General features: G+C 36.4%; 1 protein-coding gene across 1 annotated transcript in view; it reads right to left on the reverse strand.

The window, feature by feature from the left end:
* Positions 1-11,951, reverse strand: part of LOC117100696 (hyalin-like) — a 28,809-nt gene that overhangs the window by 8,212 nt on the left and 8,646 nt on the right. The window contains exons 4-7 of the mRNA XM_033240485.1: positions 10,487-10,723; positions 5,728-5,976; positions 4,707-4,943; positions 36-260 (exon numbers count right to left, since the gene is read on the reverse strand). Of these exons, the coding sequence (XP_033096376.1) occupies positions 36-260; positions 4,707-4,943; positions 5,728-5,976; positions 10,487-10,723 (948 nt within the window). The remainder of the gene's footprint in view (positions 1-35; positions 261-4,706; positions 4,944-5,727; positions 5,977-10,486; positions 10,724-11,951) is intronic.

Consider the following 11,951-nt stretch of genomic DNA (forward strand, 5'->3'; position numbering starts at 1 on the left):
CTGTATAACACCCTGCTGTAGTAGAATGTCCTTACCTGTTATGTTAACACTAAAAGAACAGCTGGCTTTATTTCCATCAGTATCGACAGCAGAACAAGTGACATCAGTTTCACCAACATTAAATGATGAACCAGAAGATGGACTACAAGTAGCTGACAGACCACTATCAACATTGTCACGGACTATTGGGTCACTCCAGGTCACTGTAGCTAATTGGTTTATATCATCAGGACATATCACAGTGGGTTGGCCCAAAGAACCTGTAATTATAGAGGTTTTTATATTAATACGTACAATAGTTTGTTGATCATAACCTGCACTTTTTGTAATTCTGCATCTCACAGGTTATGGCATGCATCACATTTCATGTATTACATGTCATATTATTCCCATGGCAAATACTGTATATCACATGTAATATGTAATGTAATGTAACTGGATATATAGCGCTTTATACAGAAGTATCAAAGCACTCGAGGTGTGGACTAGCTCCCACAGCATCACATGTCATGAGTGTTTGTCATATGTCCATCACATTCACAACATGTCATACATATCACATTATGAAATATGCATTACGGTACACATACATCACAATATGCATCACACAATGATGAATTAAATGGAAAATGTGTTGTGTAACTGTAGCACTTTTTCCTAGCTTAGCCCTCACTAATTCCCCACTGAAAATAAAACCAAATTCTTAAACAGTCACACCAGCCTGTCTACTTGAAGGTGCGCTGCTCTGGGGAGGATGCAGGATTTGGTTGTATGGGGTGCATACAAAAAATGAGGAAAAGCACCTCAAAACTGCCGGAAATGACATTTTATATAGTGAAATTCATCATTATCACATCACCATTATATAGTAGTCAAAATGAAATGCAAATTCTCATGATCTTTTATCAGCGATTTTCGGTAACCACAGAGATCATATAATTAGTATGTGTGATGTACCATACAAAATAAAAGCTGTGAGTCACAACCACCTCAGATGCACCAATGGTTAGGGCTAAGGTGAGAAAATTTGAGGAAATAGTACCTTTAGATGGCCTGAAATGACACCTTTATATAGTAAAATTCATCATCACATCATCAATATAGTCTAGATGAAAGCGACAGAACATTTCTCATTAAGGCTTTAGCATAATGCGCTATATAAGCTAAAATTATTATTATTTTAAATCAGGGATGTTCTAATTCAACGTTCTATGGTCTGTGGCCCAAATTTGGGCCTCGTAACATTTTTGGAGGGCCGCAAAGCCTTCTGGAAAACAAAAACAACATGCTATTTGAGTTGTAAGTGCTTTTTGTGTATATGCGCCCCTCGGAAGCTAGACACTATGTTATCGTCTAGTATTAACCCTTTAAGATCGAATAAATCCGGTATGGAGGAATAATGTGATGAATCATGAGCTAAAGATAAAAGTAAATATAAGACCTGTAAAGAGAAAGAACACTACAGTAAACAACACCACACATTTCTTGATAACCGAATGCCCATGTGGATACTTTATTACATAATACCTGTATTATAGCAAGGTAGTCTTTCAAAGTTGCGGAGTAAGAGAGTGTACGTAAATGTTTTTGGAAGGAGAAAGCTATCTGAGGCGGATTTAGGGGGGGACCAGCCCAGCCCTCCTTTTGGGAGGTAAAAACAAGAAAAAAAAAAAAGAAAAAAGAAAAAGAAATAAATGATAGCCCACAACGCCTCAAACATTATTTTCGGGCGTCTAGAATACAAAAATTTTGCGGGGGCATGCCCCCATACCCCTAGGACATTGTTGTCTCGATCGGCCCAAATTTCGGCCGCCCCCTTTTGGACATCTCTGGATCTGCCCCTGGCTATAATGGACAAATGTAGGTAGTCTTGGCCAAAGACATAAGAGAAATTCACTGTAAGGGTTCAAACCCTTGACCTCAAGATTCAGAGTCCAACCGCTGCTCCAGCCACTTTTACGCTACCCAAGTTTAATTCTTACGCCCTGTCCGTACTATTAGACAAATGCACGATTTTAATAATTAACATTGATAATATCGATTTTATAATAGGTAAAGATATGCATTACAATAGTATTTAAAACATTCTTGTTACAGTATTCTGTTTTTTTTTTGCAGCTTAGTAGCCTCCAGTCTGAAGTGGATGATATAAAAACTGTGAGTCACATTTTATTATATTTTTCTATATATTTTCATATATTTTGTCATTTTCATTATATAAGTGAAAAGAGTATGCAAGATTTCGGCCTTGGGTGTAGGGTGTGGGATAGGGTGCGGAAAATGAGAATGCTAATCTAAATTCCATAATGCAGAACTAATTTCCAGAATGCAGAACTTTTGACATATTGCCATGTTTTTCAGAAATCTATGCTAGTATGATTTGCAATCACTTTCCTTCCAATTTATCAAGTACAGATATGCTGTTGTATTGCTACAGTCGATCTCGGCTAAGTTGAATACAAAGTAGCTGTGATAAATCATCAATTTTTATTTACTCGGCAAAAGAACACTAGGCACTTGTTATCTAAACAAATAGCTTTATTTTATATCATTAAAAACATTATTGATCAAATAATTAAATAAATACTAATAATGGCCACCAAATTTTAATATTTACCATAACACCCTTATATTCCATATAGAACAGTGACTTTTTTAGCCTATGATTTGAGAAAATGAAGGCGTACAGTGGATCCCTTAAAAGTCAATTTCAGTCATTAGCGGTTGCAAAATCCAAGATGGCCACCAAAATGGCCGCCAAATTGTCATATTGACCATAACTCTCTTAATATTCTATATAAAACAGTGGTGCTTTTTATTCCATGATTTGAAATGTTAGGGGCATACAGAGCGCCATCAAAAGTCAATTTCAGCCGTTGCCGGTTGCAGAGATCAAAGATGGCTACCAAAATATCTGTCAAATTTTAATATTGACCATTCACTCCCATTCCATAGAACAGTGGCTTTTTTTAGTCTGCGATTTAAGATGTTAATGTTAGAAGCATACAGTTTCATTACTAAAAGTGAAATTCAGAAACTTGTAAGATGGTCGCCAAAATGGCTGCAAAATAATAATATCCCACATTGGACAACAGTAATGGTTTGTTGGGTATGTCATAAGAAATTAATTTGTTGAACTACCCTGTTTGATATTGGTAGCCAAGTGCTATTTTCCACAACAAAACATTGAAACTGTTGGAGTATCAACCAATACCAAGTATCATTAAATGAGAAAAACTGAAGAGCAGCTGGACAGAAATCAGATGAATTATATATAATACCCCTTTTACGCTGCCAAAGGCAGAGTCGACCCGCGTTACTTCCAGTAGGTGCATTTCCCATTTACATCAAACGAAAAAGTCCGGGTTGATCCCGAGTTGCTCCCATTTTAAGTCTGTTTTCCACTAGGCGAATCTATTCTCGCGAAACAAATCTCCGGTACGCTTTCTGAGCCCTGATTGGTTGCGCAAAAACCTGATAGAAATGTGAATGCGCATGCTTATGAACCGACGCTTTCGATTCAAATTACAATCAAAGGAGTGGGGGGGGGGGTGACACCATTCCATCAGAAGGCTTTGGCTTCTCCTAGTCGGATACGGGATCCCTTCAAAGTGTATATCACTTCTGCATCAATTCCATGATGGCATGTTTGCCCAGGTCTGCATAGGCGGCGAGACATCGGAAGCATTCTGGGTTGCGCATAGTGTGAAACAAAGGTTGCCCATGGGCACACACACTTTTTACAGTTTTCTTGTCGGCAGTTTTAGAGCTCATCAACCAACATCTGGCGGAAGGGGTCTACATCCGCACCAGGGTGGGCAAAGTCTTCAACTTGGCTCGACTAAAGTCCACTCTGTTCTTGTTCGCGAGCTGTTGTACGCTGATGACAACGCCTTTGTTGCACATAACCACAATGACTTGCAGAAGATTTTTATTATATTCAGTCATGTTGCCAGTGACCTAGGGCTCTCTATAAATGCTTCAAAGTCTCAGGTTGTTTTCACTCCTTCCACATCACTCAAGGACATACTTTCAGTTCTGATCAACAACACCCCACTGTCTAGGGAGTTCTATAGTGGCCGACGGCAGCATCGACTCTGTGAGATCAATGCCCGAGTTAAGGCGGCTTATACAGCTTTTTCGTGTCTACGCCATCGCCTCTGGTCACAAAGAAACATCCATTGCTTGATGAAATTTGAAAGACTCAAAATTTGAAAGAATTTTCTTTTTTTCTCAATTTTTAAAAAATTTTGAAATATTTAGGGGGACCTGGGCCGGCTAGGCCCCCATTGAATCCGCCACTGTAAATGACATTTTTTATCATTCTTAACAGTGTTTCAACCTATGTTTTGATGTTGAACACATTGCATTAATGTCCATAATTTTGCATGATGCAGGGATGTAGTTATGGTGGACGGAGGTGGGCGGGGCCACCCAGCCTTGGAGTTTTCCACCCAATCTAAAGCTAATTTCAGGGTCCTCAACCCACCCTTATTAACCCACTTTTCCATCCTTAAAATTCAATCTTATTATTTTGAGTTTACTCAATGTTATCACCCACCCATCCTTAAAATGTTAATCACCCATTCTTAGTTTTCTACAGCTACAATTAACCTTAACAATGCGATAAAATATATGGAGAGAATTTTAAGACAATTTATCGGTGAAATTATACTTTATGCAGAAACACGGACTTGGAGACTTACCAATGATATAAACTGTAAACGTACAGCTACCTGTCCTACCAGCAGCATCAGTAGCATCACAAGTGACGTCATTTGAACCAAGAACAAATAAGGAACCAGAAGATGGAGTACAAGTAGCTGACAGACCAGTATCAACATTGTCAGTGACTGTTGGGTCATTCCAGGTCACTGAAACTTGGCTCGAGGATGTACTCATGGAAATATCATCAGGACATTTTACATTGGGACTCTCATTGTCTAGAACATAAAAAAAAAAATTCAAAATTTATGTTAATGTTTCTTTGATACAGTATGTTAAAATATATATAAAAATTAAATTAATTCTTGTCAATGTTACAAACCCTGTAAATCATTATTTAATTGAACTGAACTGAATTGAATTTATAATTTACATTAATATTTATTTATTAGGAAAAACTACAGCAGCATGAATAGATTAAATATTATGAATAAAATTGATATGGTATGAACAATAGGCCTACCATTAAAAAAAAAAAATCCCATAATGTGAAGGGTTAAAATTAACAATGAATATTTTACACGAATAACCACACTCAGTGGATCTATAATATAAATTTGAAAGGCAGGTACACACTGCATCTGACAGTTGTCGGCAAACACAATTCCACAGAGAACAAAATAGAATGAAATGTGCGCAAAGTTTTTAATGATGATCTACTCAGACTGCCACCAACTATCAGCTGATGTATGAAACGCTCACAGAGATTGGACATGGATTCACCTGCCAACAGCCATACAACTTGTATGGTGCAGCGTGTGCCCAGCTTAATGAACAAGACAAAAAAGACAACAATTATGTGTCCCTTTTTACTCCAGGGTTGAAAATATGATTATTTAATAATCGTTTCAAAAATTGTTCCTATTGCCCTAATGGGGTGGGGAAGGGGGGTATGGCCATAGTGTTAAAAGATATACTTCATTTCACGAAAAAGTGTCCTTTGAATAGGGGTTCTACTGAATCTAAATATTACAAATGGTTTCATAAATGAGCAAAACTTACCACGGACAAAAACAGTAATTGTGCAGGAACCAACATTGCCATTACTGTCAGTTGCGGTACACATAGCAGTATTGGTACCAACAGGAAATGATGAACCAGAAGGTGGAGTACAAGTAGCTGTCAAGCCCATGTCAATATCATCAGTTACTATTGGCTCACTCCAAGTTACAGTTCCTATTGATTGGCCTGGAGATGTAGGTACATTAACACTACCAATACAGGTCAGAACTGGTTCTTCAGGTACAGGTACTGTTAGTGAAAAAAAAAAAGCATTTATAGTATAGAGATAAAAAGACATTTCGGAATCACTACCATATTTTTGTTATTATACTCACAGTTATAGCATTATATGGAATCTGGGAAATATACAGTATGCTAAATCAAATACAGACCAGCACACCAGCACCTGTTTAAATAGTGACCATCTTGAGACAAAAGGTATGAAAATGTGTCTCAATTCATCCCCAATTTAATATTTTATTTTGGTAAAAACTTTAGACATGGTGGAAACCATTTTTATCATAGAAACAATCCTAGACTAGCTGATAACAGTTGACATACAAAAATAAACTAAAATTTAAATTAAAACAAATGCCATTTACTTTTAAAGTAACCTGTAGCTTTGGACAAAATACTGTCTAATAGGAATTTCATCAGGTTTATGCATTTTTCGGTAACCTAGCGATAAAAAATTTTTCAACATTTTTAGTCATTAAGGCAAGACTTTTTTTATTCCTTGTTTCGCATACTTATTTTTTTAAAGATCATCGGAGGAGGGTGGAATAAAAATAAAAATTTGTTTTCTTATTTAGCAAATGGTTTTTCCAAAAACATCCGAATGGAGGACGAAACTAAAAACACAATTTCATTGGTGAATGTAAAATAGGATGTTATATGCTTCAAATTTATATAATTAGGAAGAAATATACATATCTTATCTTGGAAGATTTCAAGGTAGCAGAGGCTGTAATAAAAATAAAGAAAAACTTTTATTTTTTTCTGAAGTTTCCACTTTTTCGTGGCAGTGGGTGCGTTAATTGGCCCAAAATAAAATTTAGTTTCATTCGAAATCATCAATATTTGCAGTCAGCGGGTTCGCTAAATAAGGTATAAAAAAAGTTTAGCCTATGGGTCATTCTCATTATTGGGTCAACATCAGGCTGCAGTATGTAGCTATGTCATCAGGTCATCCATGTCACATTGGGATTGAAATCCGCTTGAATAATTGTGACCAATCCAATGGGTCAGTTGTCTGAATAAGTTCAGTGAAGCTGGACTGAACACCACTACAGTAGTAAGTTCCAGTATTCAATTTATTCATTACTTTAACATTATCAAATATTTTCTGAATGAATACATTTCCAATGGAGGGCAGTAGACAAAGGTGCCTGCTGTGAGCCTATTTGTCAACAACTTACCCTAGAAATACACAATCCCAAAAACATAAGAAAAAATATTAAAAACCTGGAGAGTCATCTACAGCTAATGAATATGGTAATATAAATGAAAAGATATTAAGAGACATTTAGACATTAATTATAAATACAAATGTCCTAAAAAAAATTCTATAAAACCTTGGATAGTCTAGAGCAAATAAACATGGAGATGGAAAACTTTACAATAATACAAAATGTTTCAAATCATCAATAAACAACAGACAAATTAATATAATTTACCTTCAACATTGACAGCAAACATGCAACTGCCTACATTATTAGCAGCATCAGCAGCAGAACAAGTAACAGAATATGAACCAACAATAAATGAGGAACCAGAAGGTGGATTACAAGTAGCTGATGACAGACCAGTATTAACATTGTCACTGACTGCTGGGTCAATCCAGGTCACTGTAGCTTGATTTGAAGCTTCGGCACTGAAGCAGTTGTGCCTGGGCTTTGAATAACCTGCCTTTTTAACTTTCTTAGGTGGCGAACCACTTTTATACCCTATTCTTTTACAACCCAAGGCATAATATTGTCATACTATAATGCTATTGTCATGTTATGTGTTGATTGCAGGCTCATGATTACAAGCTCAATAAAATCATAATGCGACTGTTTACTAACATATTGCCATGTTTTTCAGAAATCTATGCTAGTATGATTTGCAATCATTTTCCTTCCAATTTATCAAGTACAGATATGCTGTTGTATTGCTACAGTCGATCTCGGCTAAGTTGAATACAAAGTAGTTGTGATAAATCATCAATTTTTATTTACTCGGCAAAAGAACACTAGGCATTTGTTATCTAAACAAATAGCTTTATTTTATATCATTAAAAACATTTTTGATCAAATAAATAAATAAATACTAATAATGGCCACCAAATTTTAATATTTACCATAACACCCTTTTATTCCATATAGAACAGTGACTTTTTTAGCCTATGATTTGAGAAAATGAAGGCATACAGTGGAACCAATAGAAGTCAATTTCAGTCATTAGCGGTTGCAAAAATCCAAGATGGCCACCAAAATGGCCGCCAAATTGTCATATTGACCATAACTCTCTTAATATTCTATATAAAACAGTGGTGTTTTTTATTCCATGATTTGAAATGTTAGGGGCATACAGAGCGCTATCAAAAGTCAATTTCAGCCGTTGCCGGTTGCAGAGATCGAAAATGGCTGCCAAAATATCTGCCAAATTTTAATATTGACCATTCACTCCCATTCCATAGAACAGTGGCTTTTTTTAGTCTGCGATTTGAGATGTTAAAGTCAGCCTCCGGAGGAAAAAAATTTTTGATATGTTGTAGAACTGATTTTTCTAAAGACAGAAAAAAGTTGTTTGACAAAAAACTGGGGAACGGTGAATGAGATACAGATTTTTAATATTTAAAAACTGGGGGAAAAGGGGCGTAACTGCCCATTTTTACACCTTATTCCCCCAGTTTTTAAATATTAAAAAATCTGTATCTCATTCACTGTTCCCCAGTTTTTCATCAAACAACTTTTTTCTGTCTTAGTAAAATCAGTTCTACAATATATCAAAACATTTTTTCCCTCCGGAGCCTGACTTTAATGTTAGAAGCATACAGTTTCATTACTAAAAGTGAAATTCAGAAACTTGCAAGATGGTTGCCAAAATGGCCGCAAAATAATAATATCCCACATTGGACAACAGTAATGGTTTGTTGGGTATGTCATAATAAATTAATTTGTTGAACTACCCTGTTTGATATTGGTAGCCAAGTGCTATTTTCCACAACACAACATTGAAACTGTTGGAGTATCCACCAATACCAAGTATCATTAAATGAGAAAAACTGAAGAGCAGCTGGACAGAAATCAGATGAATTATATATAATACCCCTTTTACGCTGACAAAGGCAGAGTCGACCCGGGTTACTTCCAGTAGGTGCATTTCCCATTTACATCAAACGAAAAAGTCCGGGTTGATCCCGAGTTTTTTAAGTCTGTTTTTCACTAGGCGAATTTATTCTCGCGAAACAAATCTTTGGTACGCTTTCTGAGCCCTGATTGGTTGCGCAAAAACCTGATAGAAATGTGAATGCGCATGCTTATGAACAGAAGCTTTCGATTCAAATTAAAATCAAAGGAGTGGGGGGGGGGGTGACACCATTCCACGAGAAGGCTTTGGCTTCTCCTAATCGGATACGGGATCCCTTCAAAGTGTATATCACTTCTGCATCAATTCCATGATGGCATGTTTGCCCAGGTCTGCATAGGCAGCGAGACATCGGAAGAATTCTGGGTTGCGCATAGTGTGAAACAAAGGTTGCCCATGGGCACACACACTTTTTACAGTTTTCTTGTCGGCAGTTTTAGAGCTCATCAACCAACATCTGGCGGAAGGGGTCTACATCCGCACCAGGGTGGGAAAAGTCTTCAACTTGGCTCGACTAACGTCCACTCTGTTCTTGTTCGCGAGCTGTTGTATGTTGATGACACCGCCTTTGTTGCACATAACCACAATGACTTGCAGAAGATTTTTATTATATTCAGTCATGTTGCCAGTGACCTAGGGCTCTCTATAAATGCTTCAAAGTTTTCACTCCTTCCACATCACTCAAGGACATACTTTCAGTTCTGATCAACAACACCCCACTGTATAGGGAGTTCTATAGTGGCCGACGGCAGCATCGACTCTGTGAGATCAATGCCCGAGTTAAGGCGGCTTATACAGCTTTTTCGTGTCTACGCCATCGCCTCTGGTCACAAAGAAACATCCATTGCTTGATGAAATGCAAGAAAATTTATGACTATGGCACCTCTCGATGGCCGGAAATGGCCCTCTTAGACTCAAAATTTGAAAGAATTTTCTTTTTTTCTCAATTTAAAAAAAATTTTGAAATATTTAGGGGGACCTGGGCTGGCTAGCCCCCCCATTGAATCCGCCACTGTAAATGACATTTTTTATCATTCTTAACAGTGTTTCAACCTATGTTTTGATGTTGAACGCATTGCGTTAATGTCCATAATTTTACATGATGCAGGGATGTAGTTATGGTGGACGGAGGCCACCCAGCCTTGGAGTTTTCCACCCAATCTAAAGCTAATTTCAGGGTCCTCAACCCACCCTTATTAACCCACTTTTCCATCCTTAAAATCCAATCTTATTATGTTGAGTTTACTCAATGTTATCACCCACCCATCCTTAAAATGTTTATCACCCATTCTTAGTTTTCTACAGCTACAATTAACCCTAATGATGCGATAAAATATATGGAGAGAATTTTAAGACAATTTATCGGAGAAATTATACTTTATGCAGAAACACGGCCTTGGAGACTTACCAATGATATAAACTGTAAACATACAGCTACCTGTCCTACCAGCAGCATCAGTAGCATCACAAGTGACATCATTTGAACCAAGAACAAATAATGAACCAGAAGATGGAGTACAAGTAGCTGACAGATCAGTATCAACATTGTCGGTGACTGTTGGGTCATTCCAGGTCACTGTAACTTGGCTTGAGGATGTACTCATGGAAATATCATCAGGACATTTTACAATGGGACTCTCAATGTCTAGAACATAAAAAAAAAAAAAAAATTCAAAATTTATGTTAATGTTTCTTTGATATGTTAAAATATATATATAAATTAAATTAATTCTTGTCAATGTTACAAACCCTGTAAATCATTATTTAATTGAACTGAATTGAATTGAATTTATAATTTACATTAATATTTATTTATCAGGAAAAACTACAGCAGCATGAATAGATTAAATACCAGAGCCTTGGAGGCGTCAACGTTCCTATGCATGATACAGGACTTAAAAAGTATATAGGTCCTATATATATATATACGTGTATATATATATACACGTACATATACATACACATATATATATATACGTATACACCTATATATATATACGTATACATGTATATATATGTATATACGCATGCGCACATATATACGCGTGTGTATATATATACACACGCGTATGTATGTCTGTCTCTTATACACATCTAGATGTGTATAAGAGACAGGAATTATATATAATGCCTATGATTGAGTGAAAGTCCATTGTAAATCAAAGAAACAGGAAAAATCATGAGTTCACTTTCATGTTGGCGGAAGGAAATTAGATAATTTGTAGAACAATGCAAACAATATATGACTTTATATCACTACAGAATTATAATACTACTGTACATCGAGGAATGTTTCTGTTTACCTGGTGAATGAAAGTGTTGCAGTTGAGTTTTGTAGTCAAGTGACTGGAGATTTCTTTCTAATTATATTAACTGGTTTGAGAATACGTTGCGGGATGACATTTAATGCGTTATTATTACTATTAATTTCTTGCAGAGAAGAATGATTGGTTTATCATTCCAAATTTAGAAGTACACATAACGTCAAAAAAAATGCTGTCGTTTAGGTGGTTGACTTGCAAGAATTAGGTTATATATACTATGCCTTAATGAGAATTCCTCTAACTTATTGACAGTTCTGATGCTGTCTCTTATACACATCTAGATGTGTATAAGAGACAGATATTGGGGAGTAATGGGTTGAGGATACTGTCAATGAAACCGGATAAGCGTTCCGTGAGAGTGCCTATGTTAGGAACAATAGGACGACCGGGAGGAAAAATATGCATGTTTTTGGCAATCTTAAAAACGTTTTCATTGTGAAGTGAATATTGCGTATCCTGTGTTTGCTGTGTATGCCTAGATGCTGTCTCTTATACACATCTAGATGTGTATAAGAGACAGTCGTCTATCTGCCAATGACCTAAATCCGC

The sequence above is a fragment of the Anneissia japonica genome, unplaced genomic scaffold (assembly GCF_011630105.1).
Source record: "Anneissia japonica isolate Jap-2015-1 unplaced genomic scaffold, ASM1163010v1 scaffold4446_len648930_cov198, whole genome shotgun sequence".
NCBI classification, from domain to species: Eukaryota; Metazoa; Echinodermata; class Crinoidea; order Comatulida; family Comatulidae; genus Anneissia; species Anneissia japonica.